Here is a 24551-nt window from a genome sequence, read left to right as displayed (position 1 = left end):
ATTGAACCGATACACAACTATTCTGTTATGTATAAATTATTGCTTTGTGTAAGGTATATTAGCATTCACCAAAACACACTTGACAGTACTATATTTTTAAAATATAGTTTATTGAAGGCAATAAATTCGCAATGATGTATTTTTGTAAGTAAAGAAAATGAACCCATCCCCTGCTCATCCGCTCACTCTCTGACCTCTAGATGGCGACATATTATTTATACTGGTAATTATTTATATTGCCTTCCACCATTGTTGTTTCAGCTTCAATGAAACCCATTGTTTAGGTCAAATGACCAGCAGGGCAGTGTTCTGGTGTGTACCGGTACTGGTTAATTTACCGGCTTAATTCTTGTTTAGGCACAATGCTTAAAGTTAAGTAAAGTCCCAGGTGGGTTTATTATCAAGGTGCCTCTGTCGTTTCCTGGAGAGAATATATGACCAACAAACAGAGCTGACCTCCGAGGCCAGATCATCTGACCAATCAGAGGGCTGAGCTCCGCGGCCAGATCATCAGACCAATCAGAGGGCTAAGCTCCGCGGCCAGATGATCTAACCAATCAGAGGACTGAGCTCCGTCAGATAACGGTACCAGTCAGACCCCGCGACACGGCGTAAACGGAGAGAATATCTGACCAATCAGGGGGCTGAGCGCGTACACGGAGAGAATATCTGACCTATCTAAGGGGGTGAGCTCCGCCGCCAGTCACCGCGCCACGGAGCTACCGGAGCCGGCTACAGGAGGCGGCAGACTGCTCTTCATGTGGACGCGGAGGCCCGTCTGAACACCAAGACCCCGCGGAACGCAGCGTTATACCGGCTCTACTCACAAGGTGAGCTGACGACACGTTGGGATGAACATTAGATGTTTGTGTGTATAACATGAGACGAGCTAACGGCTACCGCGCTAGCTTAGCGGTGGATCTGGGTTAGTTTAGCGGTAGATCTCAGCGTCAGTGACCAGTGGTGTCGCTCCGCTCTGGACCACTTCCAACTGGGTTGCTCGGCCATGGATCTCAAAGCAAGGCGCACACATGAGTGAGCATCATGTCAGCTCCTTGAAATTCGAAATGCGGTCAAATCCGTTCTGTTCATCGGTGTCCAGACTACCGCCTCCAGACCAGTGCCTCCCAAACCAGTGGCTGCTCACCATGCCAGAATGAAACGGGGTACCATGCCCTAGGTCCGACAGTCCTTCATCCATAGCTCCTCGGGGCACATAAAACCCTTCATATAAAGTGCAATAAAGTGTGCCTGTGGGTAACGAGGGCAAAGAAAGGAATGCAATCCTCCCAGTGCAGAGATTAGGAAAGGATTACGTCTTCACAAGGACGTAGCATTGTGATGCTCAGTACTAATGAATGCTGCATTTATTTTCATTCAGAGCTGGACTTCATGCTCAAGGGTTCATCCTAAGACGCACATTTTCGTCAATCCTCAGGCGAATGGGCCCCAGAAGCAGAGAGCCACCACTCTGATCTGGTGGAGCAGAAACATGGACAACATCTCATGTCTCCTTACTGACGGCTGATGCACAATGCAGTCACTGCTCCTGTCACACAGCCATGTATTACATTGAGAGGCATTTGTTTATTTAGACTACAAAGTGTCACCCGTGTATTGCAGAAGGATCTTCCAGCCCGCGACCCTGAGAGAGGGGGGGGGGCCGGGGCCGGCATAAAGGGGCCCTTAAAAAATAATCGTTTTCAGTTTGCGCGTGATGTGTGTGTGTGTGTACTGACTAAGGTCAATTTGTCTTGTATAATCAAACATAAATTCGCTACAATAAATGTTTGCTACACGCAAAATGTATCCTACTGGGGCCTCGGCTCTCCACCGCACCCAGGCCCTGGGGCCCTTCTCCTGGCCCCCAGGCCCGCCTCGGCTCTCTGTGGCCCCCAGGCCCGCCTCGGCACTCCGTGGCCCCCAGGCCCTGGGACCCTTCTCCTGGCCCCCAGGCCCCCCTCGACTCTCCTGACCCCCAGGCCCTCCGTGGCCCTTGGGCCCGCCTTGGCTTCCTACACTCAGAGGTTCTGTGCGCCTGTACTTGTTTCTGTCCATAGTTTACATACACATATTCACATAAGTACCAGTGTTTCCCCTATATGTATTGGTTTGAGGCACAGACATTTTCGATTGTTGTAGTATTTGGGTTATGGGATTTTAATGTATAGGGTGGTTTTTGATATAAAATATTTTTTGTTAAATGTAAATAATGGTTTTAAAGATTATACTTGTAATATGTTCAATCTCTCCTTATTTCCCCTGCTCATTACTGTGCACAAATGTACTGTATGTATGTTGCCAGCAGACACATAGAAACCTCCCGGCAGGGTGCGCTTTGCGAGCACACAGAGAAATTTGCGCGCGAAAAATATAACATTTCACCTCCGCTGCTGCAACTCCATCCTAGGGGAAACACTGAGTACATACGCACAAATACACATGAATTAATCCTCACATGCACATAATACACACAGCAACATCACCACCTCACTCTATCATGGGAGTGGCATCATGCCACTGAAGCAAACGCCCCACCCCAGATGATCAGCCCCCAGATGGGGATCCCCACCCAGACAACAGGTCAAAACACAGCTTCCTCCTGTACCGCTGGAACACCATCTGTTTAAACTGGTTAATGTCTGGACATTGCTTTAACTCCACATTCAAACCGTATAGCCTCATCCCACAAATCGATATATTGAAACCTCTCATAGTTGTTCTGTTGCTGAGCCTTTTGAAATTAAATTTCCCCCTTAAATCCTAATGCCGCTCTTTTAAGTTTAACAGTTTTTGGATTATTCACTGGGAGCTTGCTACTTTTGTAAGGCCCAAACATTGCCTCCGGAACTACCCTTCATACCTCCGTCTGGTTTCAGCGTTATGGATGTTACGCAATAAATCCTCTAGAGGGCAGTGACTGTCCTTTCACAAATTAACGGCATTGACAATCGCAAACATGAGTAGAGATGATTTTAATTTGTGTCATCTGAAATAGGCAAAAAAAGTGCAAAAAGTGTAGGCTTAGGCGACGGTGGCCGCCGCCGCCTAGGTCATTTAACAACAAAATGTTGTTAAATGACCAATTACAACTCATTGCCAAAGCAGGGGAACAATAAAATAAAAAGGTCAGGTATATAGTATAATATAAGTATAAAACGTTAAATACTATATATATATATATATATATATATATATATATATATTAGGGATGGGCGTGAGGAATCGATTACTCGAGTACTCCTCGTTACAAATGAACTCGGTGGGTGGACAGACAAACTCGAGTTTGCATATACACGCAAAGTTTTCTGAAGCAAATGTATACATTTTCTGTCGGCGCCACTAACGCATGCCGTGGGCACAAAGCAAATGAAATGTATCCATTTCTGTGTGGCGCGTTCTGTGCCGTGTGCAGGCACGCCAGAATTAAAAAAGTTAAAGAGATGGTGGTTAAAGCAAAGCGCAGCGAAGAATTGAAATACTTTAAAGAAATAGGAGATCATAAGGTGAAATGTAAAATATGCCAAGCGAAATCGAGCTACCAGAAAGTACTATGCGGCAACATATGCTCCTGAAACACAACGGTGAGTTCGGGAAAGCAAACCCGCAGCAACCAGGTGTGTCGGCTATTTTCACCGCCGCAAGACGCAGCTCTAATCCCGGCCGTGTAGAGAAGATCACAACGCTGAGTATTTCCATAGTCCATTTGCTACCGTTTTATTTGCAGCTTTAAATTATTTGCAATGGATAGGCTAGTTGTTTCGTTTTTGTTTTTTTTAAACTGTTACAGGCCTTGGTTCGACGTGATTTAAATTGTGAGACGCATATTTATTTTTGTAAGGAAAATGTGTTTTGAACGTTAGCAAAAATAAATAATGAATACTCTGATAACTCTGACTGTTTTGATGGAGAATAAGTATTACATGTTTTGTTGGTAATATTGCCGTTCATCATCAGGCCTATTCCTGCTGCAGATGCATTGCATTCTAAAAATAGATTCGATTAAACGAGTACTCGATTGATCCTCGAGGAATTCCTTTGATCACTTGAGTTTGGAATTTACTACTCGTGCCCATCCCTAATATATATGCATATCAGATATTATACTACTCAATCTATTTTCACGAATGGTCTGACTTTTGATACTGCCGCCTCGTTTTCCGGTGGTATTGCTCTGTTTCTCCCGGAGCACTCCGGATTCGTAAGCTCAGAGGCAACGGACCCATTGACGGACGAAACACCTCCGGGACCGGACGAAACGGTCCGTATCCGTATTTACCGTAGGGTGTGAATGGGCCTTTAGCCGATAACCCATACGCCGATACGATTTTTTTTTTTTGCCGATATTTGGAGCCGATAATACCCTGTTAATCCAGAGTTCTCGCGAGAGTACAATTTGAATTTGCTCAGCGAATCACTCTGGGAACGCGCAATATACTTGTGTATATTCTGGGCCTCCCCTGGCTCTGAACATTAATCAATCACATCGATGTATCAATCAGGGGTGTGAACGATTACAAAAAATTGTAAATGGTTACACGACCCCTTTTTTTTTTTTTTTGTGTACACGGTTAACCGTTTTTTTTAAAACGGCCGAGCCGTTTTAAAAAAAATGCATGCGCGAGCAGAATGATCGCAAAAAGAAAATTTGTTTGACCGGTTGCCATGGTTATCTCTGTGTGATTCATTTGCAGTTGCGGTGTTAATTAGGATGTTCTCAGCTTACTGATTCACTAAACTGTAATCAGAAAACGCGGTTATATGCTATAGACCCTAAAGTATCTGGTATAAAGGCTGGGATGAATTTCGAATTGTAAATATGTAAACTTTACGTTGAAAGTATGGACCGTCGCGATTCCCATTGAAACAACGGCGCAGTGAGTTCAAAAACTGAAGCCATTCTCATTGGCACCCCACATCAGACCCGTTCATCCACCATTACCAGTATCACCTTCGCCGGCCACGACATCCACCTTTCTCCATCAGTCACCAACCTTGGTGTAATAATGGACCCCCACCTGACCTTTGAACTTCACATCAAACAGCTTTGCAAAAACTCTTTTTACCACCTAAAAAACATTGCAAAACTCCGTCCATCACTCTCTCTCCCAGATGCAGAAAAACTCGTCCATGCCTTTGTCTCCACCAGGCTGGACTACTGTAATGCTCTTCTTGCCGGGATCTCCAACAAAAACATCCAAAAACTCCAATACATTCAAAACTGTGTTGCCCGGATCCTTGCAAGGACATGAAAATTTGACCACATCACACCAATTCTCAAATCCCTCCACTGGCTCCCTGTCCCATTCAGGGTTGAATACAAGGTTTCCCTACTGACCCACCAGTGCCTCCATGGTAATGCTCCTATTTACCTGAAGGAGCTAATCACCCCTCAGCCCACTTCACGACACCTCCGCTCCGGTCAGGCAAACCTCCTGCAGATCCCAAGGACCAAACTCCGAACCATGGGAGACAGAGCTTTCTGTCACGCCGCTCCCTGTCTTTGGAATGCTCTTCCTGACCACCTGAGAGCACCACTGACCCTGGACACTTTTAAAAAAGGCCTAAAAACCTACCTTTTTAAAAAAGCCTTTCATTAGTTGTTTCCTTTGGAGAGACGTTCTCTCTCCAAATTTTAACTTTTACTTTTCTTTTCTTTTTTTTTCTTATGTAGCACTTTGAGATTGTTTGCTCAATATAAAGTGCATTACAAATAAAATTTATTATTATTATTATTTTTTTTTTTTTTTTTTTTTTTTTTTTTACGGTTTTCGTTTAGATGTTTCCTAAATGGTTATGATTTACTAACCGGTTACACGTGTACCCGTGCACACCCCTAGTATCAATATAGGCGGGCCAAAAGCGTTGCTGTATTACCGACCGGATACGGCAAGTCTTATCTATTGGTTGGCTCCACCAGTCTGGTTTAGGGCTTTGACTCCGAACTTCGTGATTCGAATATAATTCGAATATCAAAAAATAAATCAAAATTCGAACGAATATTAGGCAGCCCTTAATAATCGAACCTGTTATGGGCAGGCCAAGATGGAGAGACGTCGGAGAACCCGACGCAGTCTATTCATAATATTGTAATGACCACGGAAGAGGCAGTGAATTAAGTATTGATTAGACAGCGATTTATTAGAAACCTAATAAACCGTTGGAACACGCAAGACCGGTAACCATAGCAACGCCGGTAAACAAACATTGCAAAGCCCAATCCAGGGCTGAATCCGAATACTCATACTTATAGTATGCATTTTGTAGTACGCCACAAATATAGCGCGTCCGAATGCTCAGTACGCATTGTGTAGGACGGAAAACGTTTCTGAATGCGTACTACCGCCACAGTATACAACGGTAGGTCACTACGCTATCCCACAATGCAACCGGAGTCTGGTAACGAACGAAGAAGAGATGGCTGACCCAACACCACCAACAGCGGCTTAGAAACGTTGTAGAAAGCGGCGAAAAAAAGAGACATTAAAAAGAGTAAAAAAGTAAAATAAGTAATTAAGTAAAAAGAGACATTTTTAATAGCAACGATGACAAGACGGAAACAGGTAACTTATCAAGGTAATTTTGCCGGCATCTGAGGGGAAATACGTCATCTCCAAACATCCGGTGGAGTTTCGGCGGTGTTCGGAAGCGTTCAGAGGCGTTCTACGCATAGCTGTAGACCGTACTACACTAAGTGTAGTACGGTCAAGTAGTAGACACTGAACAGAAATAGTATGTACTAAGTATTTGGATTCAGCCCAGGTCTTACTGAAGGCATTTCATGGTCAAATATATATATATATCAAATATATATCAAATATAATTAATAAATATTCGAATATATTCGAATATTGATATTAATGAACAAACGAACTTCGAATATGATTTTTGGGCGAAAGTCAAAGCCCTAGTCTGGATACGTCACCCTTTGTATTCTTCTGATTGGTCATAGTGTTATCCCATCTGTGTTATCCAGTGATATTTTGAAATGCATGCTTTGTGCCACCCCTCGAGTTGGGCCATTTTCATTACTCGTTGCCAGACCCTACAGCTTTCTAGATGTGGGTCTGGATTTCCAGGCTAAGCCTCCCTCAATTTACATTATAAAAATGACACGATGATGATAACAAATGTTAGAATGTCTCAATTTAAAAAAAATGAACATTTATTGAACTTTCTGTAAACCCCGAAAAAAAACAAAAAAATAAAATTAAAAAAATCGTCCGATACTGAAAAGAATATCGGGCGATACCGATGCATGTAAAAAAACGCAAATATCGGCCAATATGGTGAAACTAGTGAACAGTAAAGAATGTGGAGTGAGTTGTAATCCAGAAACGGTTTTGCTTTATTTATTGCTGCAATGCTCCTTGATTATTTTTGTACATAATTATTATGTGGTTTCCAATTAATTTGATCATCAATAGACACTCCAAGGAACTTTATTTTGAGAAACTCTTTCAATACCCACCCGACAAGTTTAAGGATAATTTATTATAATCAAACCATATTTTTTATTTTATCATTTTCTTCATAATGTCATCCTGCAGTTGCTTTAAGATATTTGTATCCTCAGCAAAAATGACTAATTACAGTATCTTAGACACTTTGCATATATCATTGATATATGGAATAAACAGTTTAGGCCCCAACACTGACCCCTGAGGGACACCACAGGCAATGTCCAAACATAAAGAAGAGCAATCCCCCAACTTCACAAACTGATGCCTGCTATTTTGATAACTTTTGTCCCAGGCTAGAACCACTCCCCTGATGCCATACTTTCCAGTTTATGAATTAATATATAATGATTAATAGTATCAAATGCGTTTTTTAAATCATAAATCCCATTGCATATTGTTTATCTATGTCATTTGTGATTTCCTCTATTGATTCTATTAATGCAAGTGTTGTTGATCTGTCTGAATGAAAACCATATTGACTTTCAGCAAGTAGTTGGCGCTTTAAATATATCTAACCTTTTATTGAAGACTTTTTCTAATATTTTTGAAAATTGTGGTAGTAGAGATGGGCCTATAGTTTGTACTAGGGATGGGCACGAGTAGAAAATTCCAAACTCGAGTGATCGACGAAATTCCTCGAGGATCAATCAAGTACTCGTTTAATCGAATCTATTTTTAGAATGCAACGCATCTGCAGCAGGAATAGGCCTAATGATGAACGGCAATATTACCACCCAAACATGTAATGCTCTCCATCAAACAGTCAGAGTTGTCAGAGTAATCATTATTTATTTTTGCAAACGTTCAAAACACATTTTCCTTACAAAAATAAATATGCGTCTCACAATTTAAATCACGTCGAACCGAGGCCTGTAACGGTTTAAAAAAAACAAAAAACAAAACAAGTAGCCTGACCATTGCAAATAATTTAAAGCTGCAAATAAAACGGCAGCAAATGGACTATGGAAATACTCAGCGTTGTGATCTTCTCTACACGGCCGGGATTACACACGCGTCTTGCGGCGGTGAAAATAGCCGACACACTTGGTTGCTGCGGGTCTGCTTTCCCGAACTTACCGTTGTGTTTCAGGAGCATATGTTGCCGCATAGTACTTGTAGTACTCTGGTGGCTCGATTTCGCTTGGCATATTTTACATTTCACCTTATGATCTCCTATTTCTTTAAAGTATTTAAATTATTCGCTGCGCTTTGCTTTAACCGCCATCTAACTTTTTGAATTCTGGCGTGCCTGCACACGCCACGGAACACGCCACACAGAAATTTGATACATTTAATTTGCTTTGTGCCCACGGCATGCGTTAGTGGCGCCGCACAGAAAATTGATACATTTGCTTCAGAAAACTTTGTTTGTGTATATGCAAACTCGAGTTTGCCTGTCCCCCAACCGAGTTCATTTGTAACGAGGAGTACTTGAGTAATCGATTCCTCACGCCCATCCCTAGTTTGTTTTACTAAATATTTATTAGTAATACAGTGAAAAGAAGGAGAAAATCACATTGGCATGTTGATTTACGGGGTGTGCCCCTAAAATTTTCTGTTTGGGGCCACAGTGCTCCTAGTGAAAAAAGTAAGTCTGGAGCCCTGCTATTGCGGGTGTTACGCACCGAAGGTTGGTTTTCTCGCGTTCTCCGTTCTCCGATGTTTCAAAGCTTGTTTCAAAGCTTCCAGTTACTCGGAAGGCGTCATCCAGGAGAGCAGAATGGTAAAGGTGCCACCCAGATATTGCCTATAGACCTCTGCATCCATGATGGACAGGAAAGCATTGTCAGTGCTGGTTAGGAGCAAGTTGAATCTAGTTAGCAACTGGCAGTAGTTGAGGTGGCTGGTGAGCAATCTTGAGGGAGGGCAGTATTAGTTCACCATCTATGGACTCAATGATGAATTAGCTGCTCTCATACCTCATGTCTGTTCATGTAGGACAGGGTTCCCCAAATAGTTTTTCCAGAGGGCCAAATTTGGTCAAACATGCCATGCCAAGGGCCGAAATGTCGTTTCATTTTTCTAATTCGCCATTTTTATGTGCAAATTTAGCTTTAATTATAATTACTGTTTTAGCGATAATGCAGGAGGGCTAGATCAATTAGGTTTAAATAGCATCCAGGAATGGTGCATCGATGAGAATGCAAGGAATGAGGAGGACGAGGAGACGTAGCTTGCTTCAGACTATATTATGTTCAGCCTTGTTTATTTAAATACTCGGTAATGTCTTTCAGTTTCTATAAAACAACAGTAAAATAAAAACACCTTTAGTTCTATGAAGCATAGTAAATAAATAACTACAGGCTAAACAACATATACAGTTATATAGCAAGCCTATATAAATAAATCAAACAGAGCTGCAATCACAACAAAGAAAAAAGTCATACACAAAACATGCACTCAGATACCCAGGCGCAGTCGTGTAGAGTTTGTTTATTTTGACTGAGTATCTGAGCATACACCCCGTGCATGACTTCCCTCTGTACCATGACCACAGCTCTGCTTGATTTACCCATATAAATAAAGGAAACAAAGTAACAGGCACTTACATTGTCACAAACTTAATACCGTGAGTATTAACTAAGCTGCCTCATCTGTGGATGGCACAAGCCTTTTGGCCTCTGCAGTCCAGCCGTCAGCTGGCACAGAAAACGGCTGTCTCAAGAAGAGGAGGATGTCACCTGAGAGTTTAGGGGCACTTTCAAATCGTTCCTTGAAGTTTTCTGCCAGGGTCGACACCAGCTCCTTCATTGCTGGATCTTCCTGCATTTTGTCCTTCTCCAAATGCTCACGCAGACGTGGGAAGTGCAACTTTCTCCCTTGAATGTCTCCAGAAGGTGCAGCTTCGACTGGAGGGCTTCAATCGCCTCGTACATGTCAGCAACAGTGTGGTTCTTTCCTTGTAGCTGCAGGTTAAGGTGATTCAGATGAGACATGTCACACAAAAAATTAACATCTGCCAACACCTTGGCGTCAGTTAAAAAGCCCAGAAATTCGCGGGCTTTTGGGCTCTGCAGGCTGGATAAAAATGACACAAGTTCATCACCCAGGTCGCACACCCTCTCCAACACACGCCGTTACTCAGCCAGCGAACATAGTTGTGCAGCAACAGATCCTTGTGCTCAGCTGACATTTCCTCGGCACCTGCTTTCATAGCTCCACAACTTTTGTTTCGATTTTTTCCTCTTGATTTAAGATTTCACCAGCCATGTGAATTGCACATTGTTTAATGAACTCTGCATCAGCAAAGGGCTTCTTAGCTTTAGCAAGCGTCCAGGAAACGTGCAATGAAGCAGCTGTTGCGCTCTCTTGTGCCGATGCAGTTTTGCATATTGTTGAGATTGACCGCCTGTATGATGTCAACATGCTTGCAATCTTTTGTTTGCGTTGCTCAGATGTTTCTGGGAAACTTCCATTAAAGCTGGCAGCATGCAAACAGTTAAAGTGCCGCTTCAGGTTGTCAGATTTAATGACAGCCACGGTCTGCTTGCATATTAAGCATGTCGGCTTTGCGTTGGCATGGTCCGGTAAAGAAAAGCAATACTTATCGGTCCATTCAGTTTTAAACTGGCGGTTCTCCTGGTCGACCTTCCTTTTCTTGGCAAATGACATGTTTCTTTCATCAATTTTCATCCGTTGATTTTTGACAGTTCTAAGTCCCTGGGATGACAGACGGATAGCGGGAAAGTGACAGCATGCGGCGGCTACTCTCTGGTGTGTGACGCTAGTGAAGTTGAAAACGCACGAAGCACGTCACTACGTATGCACGCAGTAACGTCAACGGTCAAGTGGATGGTGTGGGCTGAGGGGAAAATGTATTTTTTTTACTTTTTTTTATTTGGGACAACATGTGAATGCGCTGGGTCAGTGCGGGCCGGACATTTGGCTCTCGCGGGCCGGATCTGGCCCGCAGGCCGCTTATTGGGGTTCACTGATGTATGAGAACCCCATTCCTCTTGATACTTTTTTATTTCCAGGGTGTATGGGGTGGAGCTGGTTTATCTTTAAAGTGGTTGAAGAACTGTCTTGCCAAGGGACTTTGTTTATCTAGCACCGGATATCCTCCCCTTTCCCATGCAGAATATACTTCCGCATAAAGATATATTGCCAATATTAAAAAAAGAAAGGCTTTTTACTATGACAGTGCAGCAGTGATTCAAGGATGATCATGAAGACCTGTTGTCACCATAGAGTCCTACTGATGGATGGAGATCAAATTGCATATAATTTTCTTTCCTAAGGAAAGAAATGATATTGTCAATGGAATTGACAATATAATTGTCAATGGAATTGACAATTAATTGTCAATCCACTCCATGTCACTCCCTGGTATATTTCTCCCAAATGTCCTGTTGTTCGTAGAGCTGTTTAGCCGGGTGATTAGGGCTGGCCATTGGCGCTCTGAAACAGATGACAGGTAATCTGCAAGATCATCAAAATGTAATCTTCTTTAGCCAGAGACCGGGACATCGGTATTGTGCTCCACACTCTGGAAGGGCCTTCATGTTCAGCAGTCAATACCTTGAACAATCAGTAAATCCTGGAACATCGCTTGGTGCCATAGATCAGTCATCGATCCAACTTGGGGGAGGGTATGGAATGCCATTTAAGTCAATATTAAATAAATAAATATGCTTATGAAATATGCAACGCTTAAAATATATCCTGAAATAAATAAATTCGGCAATAAATATATATGCATTTTATATTATAATTAATTTTGTATAGATTAAAGGTATACTATTGTATTGCATCTATGTGTCAATGGGATTGATTGGCCAATGAAAACAATAAAGAAAGGTAGTTTGACGTGGTTAAGTAGCGTGGGAATATGGTAGCAGTGCCATTTAAAGCTATTCTCTCAACAGCTCTGTATGGGAGTCATCGACACCATTACCATTGTCGGGGAAAATGGATTTAACGTGACTCAGAATAATGTTCACAGAGAGTGTGAACATTATAACATTGCTCCAAACTCGTCACCTCTCAGCAGACTCACTGATTTTACCACAAATAGGGAATCCACATGAATTCTGTAGATCTGCTAAATAAATCCATTGGAGGGTGGGGGGGGGGGGGTTCTAAATTTCATCCAAGTCATCGAGTACTAGCCAATGAGAGGCAGAGTAGGGCGGGTCATGACTTTGCCATCCGTCCATCCGTGCGTCTGATAGGCTGAATCATGTCGCTCGTTTGCTTATGCAAAATGCTTGCGAGACATCCGGCACCAGTAAGGTTAGCTTGTCAACTGAAAGAGCCAGTATTTCTCCTGGATTTAAAACCCATTTTCTAGATTTTTGGTTGAGAGGTTTAGGTAAAGGGGGCTTGTTAGTTTAAAGTACAGTTTTTTGTAGCTAGTGAAGTTAGCTATGGCGCTTCTCCATTGACATGGAGCTGTATAAAAAATAAATCCAAATTCCCTTAATTTCTTCCCCAAATCTGTTTTTTTCTTCAGAATTCTATGTTTCAGGATTTTTCCTAACTTTATCGTCAGAAAGAAAGTCTATTTTTGTGAATTAATAAACGTCAACAATTGAATAAGATAACGGTACATTTTTAATGAGGCACCTAACATTGCGGCATTATGAACTATGGAATGATAGTTCGCTAGATTGGGAGGCAGACTTTCACCACGGAAGCTGGTCGTTTTGGAATGGTAATAAGCATGCGGACAGGACTAATAATAATCATAACAATAATAACAAATTTATTTAGCGCCTTTTGAAGGTCCTAAAGGAGTCTTTACACATGATAGAAAAAATGATACATTCTCCAAATAACCATTTCTTCAAAGGTTAATGGGAACAAAATCATGCTGTATCAGCTGCTTGTAAATTAAGATCGTGTTTAAAATCTCCTTTTTGGAATTTGCCTTATTAACTTTGTTTATTACAAAAAATTGCCTACACATGTAATTAAATTCATGCATCATCTGGAAGATGTGTGAGGTTGGTTTTTGGAGTTAATGCTCTGGTAATCTATATCAACGCCAATGAAATCTCGTATCAATGTAGGGTTATTACATGTAAGAATATATGTAGTGCTTATAAGAATATAATGTCACTCTCTGGGGGATCTCTGCATTTATCTCAAAAATAAATGTGTCAGGCTTGGAATAGCTACAGTAAAACTTACTGTTTATACATTTCAAATAGTGCCTATTTCCTTAGTGTTTTTAGTTGTAACGTCTACTGCATGAATGGCCAACACAGGGTGAAGGCAGAGGAGAACCATGGCAGAGCCGAATGCCAGCCGTCCCCAGAGGAAGATGTCTACGGCCGGGGAGAGTCTGTACAAGGTGCTGGGCCTTGAGAAAGGAGCTTCTCTGGAGGACATCAAGAAGGCCTACAGGTAAACCTCATCTCAAGGTCTGTAATTGAAGACGTCCTCATAGCTGGGTTCCAGATTCCTTCGCTAGGTTGGATGTTCATGAGATAACATTTTGGTGAACAATGTTGCGTAGGAAAGATAACCATTCTTTGTTTGTCCTGACTTGCCACCCCAAAAATAAATCTCCCCAAGTAGTGAGTAGGTCAACATTTCAAACATTCAGAATAGTGCTTGATGTCAAGGAGACACACACACACACACACACACACACACGCACACGCACACACCCCTTGTCCTTCACAATCATACTTGTCAACACACACACCCCTTGTCCTTCACAATCATACTTGTCAACACACAGGAAGCTAGCATTGAGGTACCACCCGGACAAGAACCCGGACAACCCCGAGGCAGCAGACAAGTTCAAGGAGATCAACAACGCCAACTCCATCCTGAACGACGACACTAAGCGGAAGATCTACGATGAATACGGCTCCATGGGGCTGTACGTCTCCGAGCAGTTTGGAGAGGACAGTGTCAAGTACTACTTCCTCATGTCCAAATGGTGGTTCAAGGTCAGAACAAACTGTCTCTCTATTTCAAGGTCCGATGTTTCTTCTCTCACAAAGGTTGTGGAAGGAGACCAGATATTAGTTGATTAATTTGGCTTTGGTTGAATGTGGCTATATTGAATATTTTAAAAGTTAATGCGATTTTAATGCTTAAAATATTTGTTATTGATTTGTATTTATTTAAAAGTTATTTAATTTCACATTCAAAACGGTTGATATCCATTTATTTCTGATGAACTTTATCGACAAACCAAGATGATGGAAGGAAACTTATTATATTGGTAGAATAATTTTGGTTTTTGTGCAGGAATATATTTTGTGCAGGAATATATATGTGTGTGTGTGTGTGTGTGTGTGTGTGTGTGTGTGTGTGTGTGTGTGTGTGTGTGTGTGTGTGTGTGTGTGTGTGTGTGTGTGTGTGTGTGTGTGTGTGTGTGTGTGTGTGTGTGTGTGTTCAGAGTCTGGTGCTGTGCTGCACAGTGTTCTCGTGTTGCTGCTGCTGCTGCTGCTGTTGTTTCTGCTGTGGGAAATGCAAGCCGCCAGAAGACGACGGGAACTACCAGTATGTCGACCCCGAAGACCTTGAGGCCCAGATCAAAGCTGAGCAGGACGGAGGTACGGATGTTTGTGTGTGTGAAAGATGACATGGAGCAAACAGCAGCTGAAGTGGCTGTAGCAGTGTTCCCAGACCAGGTAGCAATGTGTCCCCCCCCTGGCGCTGGGTGGCACCGAGGGTCACGGTGCCGCTGCGGTCGGTGGGGTCGGTCATCAGGGTGTGTGCAGCGGGCAGCGTGTTAATATACACCTGTATGCTTATCTATTGTCACCTGCTGAGACCATTTTAAAGCTACAAGAAGCATTTGAAATTATTCAGCTCAATCTTAATTCTTTGAATTGCTTAAAGCGAGTTCTTTAAGCGAAGACAACTATAAAAAAAAAATGCCAGAACCCTGCCTGGTTTCATTCCTTGCCCCAACTCCATACATTACAGGGCAGGGCAGTAGAATTAGTTTGCTCATACAAATACCTGGACAATATTTTGGAGGCAAACAATAAGAATACTTAAATTGCATTGCATCAAGGAGGTAATTAAAAGCAGCCCCCAAACTATTATCCAATGAGCATATTTCCAACACTTTAGATATCATCCCATGCCGCCGCTCAAGTCCTCCTATCATCATCTATGAAAGCCAAGACAAAGACGTGAAACGCAAGCAAAAACCACCTCATCCCTGGACCAACTGCTACTGACCTGATTATAAACTTAATACAATAAATAATCATACAATAAATTATAGATAGTAATCATAAGTTAGAGTAGTTATATTATTTTTTTACTTGAAATAGCGTGCTACTGTTTAAATAATGATCACTATTATTATAGTGATTTATTCCTATTATTTGAAATAAATAATGATTAAAGTGATGTGTTACTATTAATACATGAAACTAATAATGATGGTTTAAGTGATTTATTTATAGATTACATAATTAACGATGATTAAAGGTACATTTGTAACATTGCCCCGTGTGTTTTAACCATCACTGATGGTTGCGAGATTCCTTAATCATCGGCATTGCAAAGTTGTATTTTCCCTGTTGCAAAATATCTGAGTGTTGCCGAATATTCTTTGTGAATAGGTCTTACTGAGTTAAGAGTCCTCTTGAGGGCAATTAAGCTCTCCTAGACTTATTAGTTGCTACTTTTAGGTCTAAAATACAAAGTTAAATAAATTAGGAGTCCTAAATTTAAGGCTGACACGCCCATTATTTTGAGGAGTTTCTCTTATGAGCTAACAAGCTACTTATGAGCTGATTTTATCCCTTAGATTATTTGTGAATACGTGAATACGGCCCCCGTCTTTTAAGTTTCATGTTGAGAGTTACTCACCATAATTGAGGTATTCTTTACCTGAATTGTTATACTGAACTCAAGACCTACCTCAACCTGTGTGTGTGTGTGTGTGTGTGTGTGTGTGTGTGTGTGTGTGTGTGTGTGTGTGTGTGTGTGTGTGTGTGTGTGTGTGTGTGTGTGTGTGTGTGTGTGTGTGTGTGTGTGTGTGTGAGAACGACAATGACGGGAAGAAGAGTGCTATGCTGAGATGAATGAACGGAATGATATTTATATCTTAAAATATGTAAGATTATATATTTAAAAATTGTGTGGGAAAAAAACCAACTGAATCAATTTGTGGCACTCTGTTGATTCTGTGGCGCTGCGCCAAACATTGGTCTATGTATGGAAAACACTGTGTAGGTACAATTTTAAAATGGAGAGGAGACAGATGGATGCCTTCTGGTTGCTTATTGGCCTTTTCTCTACCACGTCTATTTCACATCTCCTACGCTTCCTAGTGTAAACAGAACCCTTCTGGTAATGCAGGATCATTTCTCAAATCAATTGAGATGGAACCAAAATGACTCACGACGACGGAGAGGAAGGATTCTTGTTGTTGCCCACCAGTCATTCATGGAGAGCGCCTATGTGGGAACAAGGGTTCACTGTTTCTGGTGTTCTGACCCCCCCCAACAGGGAACACCGTAATCATAGTCCAGCCCCCGACCAGTCCAAGTTCAGAAGACCCAGACAGCCAGGCCCCCCCTGTCCATCCTCTGCCCATGCCCCCTCTCTCGTCGCCCGCCAGCCCGGCGGGGGCAGAGAACCCCAGCGAGACGCTGCCGCAGTCCAAATGACTCGTGAGAGACACCTCGTCGTTCTGTGTTTCATCTGTCTGTGCTTTCTGTTGCCGCCTAAAGACCATCTTGCATCCCGCATTACACCGCTCAGTCCTCATTCTTTTGCCTGGCCTTTCCTCGCTCCCTGTTTGGCCTTGTTGGATGTGGCATGTGAGGCACCACATTGTTCCTGTTGTACCGTTTGCAAGTTGCATCATGTGCATCTGCTTACATAATGACAATAATTTGGATCCTAGAATTTCCTTCTGCTATCGTGTTCCTATACCAAGGAAACTGTTCCTCTCCCTGACCAGACAAAAGAAGCCTATGAGACGCACAATAACGGAAACTCGTACTGTATCATACACAATGTACACTATGCTGCACAAACACAGCCTCTTACCTACTCACACTACAGTAGATCGGCAAACTGGAATGGTGGCGTGCTTTTTTGCTGAAACTACTTTTAAAGGATTACTTCTTTGAATAACCAGCCTTGAACGCTATACTGATCAAACGATCCATGTAGCCAATTTAGCAAGTACTTTTAAAAGGTAGGGATGAGGGAAGTGATCTATACATGTGTTTCACCATTCTTTGCTTCCGCAATACCTGTTTTTTGTTCAGCCAGAAGAGCCAGGGTTGTCTTTGTGCTAGGGTCCGCCCTACAGAGGCAGCTGTATGTATTCTGCTCTGTCTGTCCACATCCGGTGGAGGACACTTGAACCCCAAACCATAACATGCTGGCCCACATTTAGTTTTATCTCGTGTTGCAATATTGAGGGAGTTGCAATGCGGTACTTTCCCTAGGTACTAGTAACCTGTGGAGGAACTTGTGTCAATGTCTTAATCAAGTTCCGGGGACATTATTTTACCCCCAAAAATCATTTTACCTCCCTGCTTCTGGTAGCAAATTTCCAAAGTACAGGAAATTTGAGAGTGGGGTTTACAAAGATGGACATTTTTGATTAGTCAGGTTCTTTTTTTTTTGTTCACTTCAATATGCAGTAAATCACTCACAGTACTTATTGCATCCATAGTAGTAAACTACATTCATATAACTATTATTATTGGCCAGGCTGAAGGAACCCTTTATCCCCCTTTTCCTCCGACAGTACCAGCGCAACTCGCCACGACTTGGTTTGGTTCCAGGCACATCGTGTTTCCATCTAGAAAGTACCTCTTCAACGTGGGCGGGTCGGACTCTTCATAGCACACATGCGCGAAACTGCGACACATATACAGACAGGGTCACAGCGTCTCCACCTTTGTTACAGTCCACGGCGTGTTCTTGCGCGCTGATCCTGCCATATTCAGTTATCAATCACTGTTGACTGAACGCTGATGCTAGTGTTTAAAGATGCCGGGTGTCGGGCTCGGACGTCGCGTTCATCATTATTCGTCCAGTGGCGTCACTTTGCCCAATCAGTGGCCAGCGGCCTTTTAATGTCACACAAAGTATCATATCAGCTCTTTTGGAACCTCGACGGAGTTGAGACTAAAAAAGGTACCTAATTTTGGCGATCGAAATGCAAAAAAAGCCGGGGCGAGTTGAGCTGGTACTGTTGTAGGCAAAGGGGCATTAGTTCTTTGAAAAGTAGTTCCAGGTACTTTAAGAAGAAGCGTGGCAGTGAATGTAGCAGAGAGAGGATTAGGTCAGGGCCATATTGGTGGAAGAAGCGCAGGGAACCTGGTAGTGTTGACATGCAGCCTGGTGGAGGAGGTGCAGGTAGCCTGGGAGTGATGACATGCAGCCTGCTTGCTCTGTGGTCCACTGGCCGCTGCCAACCATCTGTTCTGCCATTTGTCAACTGGTCTTTCGTGCCACTCTGACTGCCATGCGATGGAATTCATCCCATCCCTGTCCTATCTCAGCGATTGTGATTCCATGCTGATCTTTGTTGCTTTGCAATTCAAGCGTTTATGAAAGAAAACTGTAATGCTTGTATCACCGAAATCCCTTATTGCTCCATAAAATAAATGTATGTCCTTGGATTGAGTTCAAAAATAGGTGTAATTCAATTTAGAAGAAACCATTCTTTAAAACGTACTCTTGATAGAAAAATAGATAATCGTTAAGACTTTAAAACGAGGAAAGGTTACATGTTGCGACCAGACAGGGTGAAAGAGCCATCCCTTACTAATTGGAGTTACAGTGGCTCACATTTTGACTTAATTTCGAAATTGCTTAAGTCAAATTTTTATAGCAGATTTCAATCGGATGAACTGGCAGTTTGTTCAACCATGTTGCCGCGTAGTCGAGGAATAGCTTTGAGGTTATTATCTGTTGTTATGAGGGGCTGATTTGGTTTGTGTTTAAAATCATTTGTGATGTCCATCTCACATAAGTCCATCAAGTGGCTTTAAAACGATTAATAAAATCATAAAGAATCCACAGCTGTTGATGGAGTGAAACAATACACATAGTTTTCCCCAAACTAGAGCTTTGAAGGTGAATAATAACCCATTTCTTTCTGGGTCAAACCGCAAGATATCTGTTTGATGTCACTCATTCATCAGCGTTTTTGTTAAGCAGCTAGATTATAGCTAAAGTACCGTACAGCCCCAGAGTCCTAGGCCACCGTACAGCCCCAGAGTCCTAGGCCACCGTACAGCCCCAGAGTCCTAGACCACCGTACAGCCCCAGAGTCCTAGACCACCGTACAGCCCCAGAGTCCTAGACCACCGTACAGCCCCAGAGTCCTAGACCCCCCCTGTGTCCTAGACCCCCCCGGTGTTAGGCTAGTGTTAGGTTAGCTAGGCTTGGCTCAGTACTAGCTGAGCCAAGCCTAGCTGTGTTGTTGGCTATTTTCATTGCGCTCAACACAAGGCTTTTTTCTTTGGTTTAATTATTCCAAATGTGTACAGTAGCACTCAAATTGATGCTGCATTACTTTCTATTCTGCACCCGTTTCAGAGCCATTTGCCTTGTTGCTCCAACCTTGCATGTGGATGTAAAGTATGTGAGCCATTAAGTGGGGACAAGAACTGGGACATTGGAGTTGCAAAGCATCCGTACTGTTATTGGTCCCACTGATGACGAGTACTGGTCTCGCATCATTATTTCTTTTGAAAAATGATGAGACATCAATATAGTAATCTTCAACCCAAGATGCTATCGTACGTTGCTCAGTAAATTAGGTATTGGATCAGTATTCTGCCTTGTACTGATGGTGAACGGCAGGGATAAAGCTGTATCAGTGCATGCCCAGCTGGAGCTGAATGTGCTCACAGTCCTGTGTTTGTGTGTCTTTTTGATACCGCTCTCCCTCCGGCCAACAGGAAGATGAGCGCCTGCTGGCCAGGGCAGGTAGGCTTCTGTGGTTCTTCATTATCCATAGTGCACAAATGTTTGCCACCTTATACTCATATTACATCATATTTTCATTATGTTTAGCTTCTTCCATTTCCTTATTGTTGCCAATTAAATTGTAGTCATCAATATGCATTTTTACACTGCCAAGCCGGTACGGTCGTGGCATGGCACAACATGCAATTTCAATGTCTTGCCTGTGTAAAACCGAGGGGGTAAAATCCCCCGTTGTCACGGAGCCGGCTCTCTTGGTTCATTGGAGTAGGCTTAAGAATAATTTGCATACTCCAAATGTTTTTATATATTTTTTATTCAAGCCACTACATGCATGATTGAGTAGACGACATCTCAGTGTAGGCTACTATTTACAATTGCAAAAACGGCAACATATTTATTTTGCTGACCACATGTTTTTTATCCCGACAAAAGCCTTGTAAGGAAAGATCCTCTGTGTCTTTCTCGTAGATAACATTATCCTTCAACATCTTCTTTAAATGCAATTGCATCACCTTCTCTCCCATTATGGTCAGAGTCTGGTGAATTTCACCGTCCTTCCAGATAGAACTACTCCTGTTGAGATCGCTGCGTTGTCTCTGTTGTAGAGACAGCGTAGCAACACCTCTACCAAAGTCCCACCCCTGGAACCGCGAAGCTGCATTGGCATGAAAATGAAACCGCCAATGTGTGTAGGGTCCAAGAGGGTAAATTGGGGTGCGAAATCAAGCTGGTGTATTACCCCGGTCAGTCTAAACGCACGGACCTTGCCATATCTGGTGGTGTAAAAACATTTAATATTGATGATTCTGCTCAAAAGGTTTAGGACGTCATTACTTCTAGATGGGTTCTCAATGATGGCTCCCGTCTCCTCTGGAGAGACGTTGCTGGGCACAACACTGGCACTGGGGCTGCCCACACTAAACTAAAAATGTTCCTCATCCATGTTTGAACCCATGAGATATTACTTTGAGGTGTGTTCTGAAGAACTGGTTGATCCACCCCTGTTTCTAAATCCATGCGTCTCCTTCTCATCGGCTCTTCTCCCTGCCCTCAGGTGCGCGAGCCCCCATCGTGATCCAGCCGCCTCCCACCACCCAAAGAGGCGGCGAGCCCCCCAGGCCCAACGCCAGCCACCCTGCTGCCACCACACCCAAGACCTGATCCCTGAGCCCCGGCTGCAGAACCCCCTCGGTTGAGCTCGTCCTCGGGGTGCTTAGCCATTCCTTCTTTTAGTTTTGATAAACAGTCTACTGTCGATATCCCCGTTGTTTCTTTAGGTTGGCTGAGACCAGACGAGTTGATGTTTTGATGGGTCTGAGCGGATTATTCTTTTTTTAAGAAGTCTTGAGCCAACTGCTTGAGTTCAGTTCCCTAGCCTAGCAGCATGAGATGAGATGAGACACGGATCCAGCTGGGGTTACTCAGAGGCCATCTATCTTCACCCCCCCCCCCCCTCCCACCTGTACCTTGGTCCTTCCTGGTTACCCCACGGGCTCAACAGCAGGACGGTGTAAGGCTGCGGGGGACCACACCGTCTACCAGGGGGCTTTCCAGTGTGTGCACTGTGTGTGACGCCCAATCATTGTCCAAACTCTGAGCCAGAAGGGGACACGAGGAGAGGAGGCCCACCTATTTGTGCATGTGTGACTTCCCTAAATGCATGCCACCTGAAAGCATGGGACTCTTTTCATGATCCCTACTCACATACACATGCATACAAGGTATTACCTCTCCCCAAGAACCACACTGCAACAAACATTAACACCAGCCCCAAAATGTCTAACCTGTGCCATCTTTCAGTAAAGAAAATACTCAAAATATACCCGAGAAACGGCCTCAACTCTTCCAGTAATTATCTTCAGTACTAATGAAACCTGTGGGTACACAAAACAAAACATATGAATATAAAGATTCTGTACACACTTTACACTAGGGTTTTAACAGGATCAGTGCATGTTTGATTTTAAACCTTTACTCCTCTAATAATGACCCTGTAAATGTCTTTCCCTCCAACCAAAGCCTCTGCCCTGCGATGCTCCCTGGAGGAAGTAGATCTCCATGATGCTACTTGCAGGATTTTTGATTTATTTTTTAGGCTATCAGGTCTATGCACTTAGGTCAACTGAGATGCGGTTATAATTTCTTGTCTTAATGATATAATTTTTGGCCACAGGAGGATTGGTAGTGTTGTAAACTGTTATTCTTCCATGTCTAGGTCTTCTTTTTTAGTGTAGCTTGTCTGTGTTGCAGGTTAAGATGACCAACGGTTGAAATGTAAGGCATTATTTATCTGTCACACCTCTGAGAAATAGAGATTTGAAGCTCTGGAAGAGGGACTTTGTGGCCATCATATGTCCCACAATGACATACACTAATTGAAATCAATAATGGTACTAATTGTAAGATGAACTCTGAAGGCCACTCAGAGTATGGTGTATGTGGTCCCTCTATTTTTCCCTTAACTTTCATCAGTAATGACTAGTGGCTAGTCCTTCTCCATAATGTACTGATGTTGCCTCGTCCATCAGTTTTAGCCTAGCTGCTGCAGAACCTTTCTTCAGTGTGTGTTGGGGCCAGGTGTTCGGCTATAGGTGTCCTTTTATAATGCAACGTCCGTCTGTTGGGATTTTATTTGACACCTAATTCATTCCCATGGTTTGGTCACCCATAAACACAGTCACCAAAGCTTAGAGACGTATACAACACATCACACTCAGAGGGCTAGGAGCCAGCTGAGTGTGATGTTTGTCCTGCTGTAGCAGATGGATTTAAGCATAATTTGCATATGGGAAGCTTGTTCAATGAGCATACACACAATACAGCCCACTAAGTTGATCCATTGATGTAGTTCTTCTTCCTACCCCCTGTTTCCCTGTGGTGAATCAGCCAGTGCTGTATGCGATCTAATTTCATGTCTACATTAGCCTAATTGGTCAACAAAGAATTCAAATGAGCTACAAGAATTTCCCATCAAAAGCTAAACTTTCAAGTCTACTGTAATGACCTCATCACCTCATCATCCACAGACGTTGACATGATATAGTCGGTATTGTTTAGTTTTTTGATAATGAAATCAAAGTAAAGAATTAATTATGTTTCATTCACATGAAATATGACTATATTGCTAAACTTCTGTCATGATTTTTTTATAATTGTTTGATAATTGTAAATAGTTTAAGAGTGCATAGATGTATTAAAACAAGATCTTTCCAAATCCTTGTCAATAGAGGTGGTGTTGATGTTTTCTTCTCGTGTATTTATGTCCAATGAAGATAAACGGGGGTTGGGGGGGGATTTATCATCTCTCCAAGATCAATCACTTTCATACCCCTTTGCCAATGAAAAGCATGAAAATAACGATATAAATTGTCTGAATTCTCAATTTATATAATTTTTTGGTCGTTTTTTTTTTGAGTTTGTTGAATGAGTGAATGTGCAAGGAAGTAGGGAGACGCACTTCAATGGTGTGGAGGAATATAGTGTTGGGAACCAAGAGGTCAACGGCTCGACCACACTGAGACCGTCTGGTCGTTCTGTTTCTTGCTTTGGTCAGTACAGCTCCTGGTGGACATTATGTCAATGTATTTATATCATGAAAACCGGTCAAATAAAAGGGAGATTTTCTAAGGAAATGTCCATGCTTTGTTTTTGATTACGTGCATGTCGTCTTGTTTGCGTGTCAGTGCATAGTTCAGAGTTAACAGTATTGGAAGAAATACTTTAAAGTAAAAGTACAACTACCCTGACACAGAATTTCTCTGAATGTACAACTTGCATTTGTGCTTGAATGACCTTATGTCACAATGCTTGTACTACGTTTTCAGGGTCTCATCAGAGATTAAGCATGTAGGCCTACATTGAAAGGTTATCAGAGATGAAGGTACAATATGTCACACTTGTACTGTACTAAATCATCGAAATTATTCAGTACCTTTCTATGATTGTATTAAATCATTACATCACAGTTCATTTCTGGGAGCCGATCCAGTGAGTGCTGAAGGTCACAGGCAGATGATTTCAACAGGACCATATCATCTGCAAAAAGCAGTGATGAGACGCCCAGACCACCGTACTGCAACCCATCCCTACAGCACGACTACATCTCGATATCCTGTCCATTAATATAACAGGATTGGTGACAAAGCGCGGAGGCCTACACCCAACGGAAATTAAACTGACTGGCTGCTGAGAACGCAGACT

General features: G+C 42.7%; 1 protein-coding gene across 5 annotated transcripts; it reads left to right on the top strand.

Moving 5' to 3' along the window:
• Positions 1–581: 581 nt before the first annotated feature.
• dnajc5ga (DnaJ (Hsp40) homolog, subfamily C, member 5 gamma a) lies at positions 582–23985 on the top strand. 5 transcript variants are annotated; one of them, XM_030345481.1, is made up of 7 exons: positions 582–830; positions 13676–13814; positions 14155–14368; positions 14824–14980; positions 16899–17062; positions 20324–20351; positions 21406–23985. In XM_030345481.1, the coding sequence occupies exons 2-5, from the start codon at positions 13696–13698 to the stop codon at positions 17057–17059; spliced, it is 651 nt and encodes a 216-aa protein (XP_030201341.1). In that variant the 5' UTR covers positions 582–830; positions 13676–13695; the 3' UTR covers positions 17060–17062; positions 20324–20351; positions 21406–23985. The 5 variants fall into 5 exon arrangements, with proteins under 5 accessions (XP_030201341.1, XP_030201345.1, XP_030201342.1 ...); XM_030345485.1 differs by lacking the exon at positions 16899–17062; XM_030345482.1 differs by lacking the exon at positions 20324–20351.
• The last annotated feature ends 566 nt before the right edge of the window (positions 23986–24551 follow it).

This window comes from Gadus morhua, chromosome 21, assembly GCF_902167405.1.
Source record: "Gadus morhua chromosome 21, gadMor3.0, whole genome shotgun sequence".
Taxonomy (NCBI): domain Eukaryota; kingdom Metazoa; phylum Chordata; class Actinopteri; order Gadiformes; family Gadidae; genus Gadus; species Gadus morhua.
Note: the sequence above shows the minus strand (reverse complement) of the source record. Positions and strands in the feature narration are given on the sequence as shown.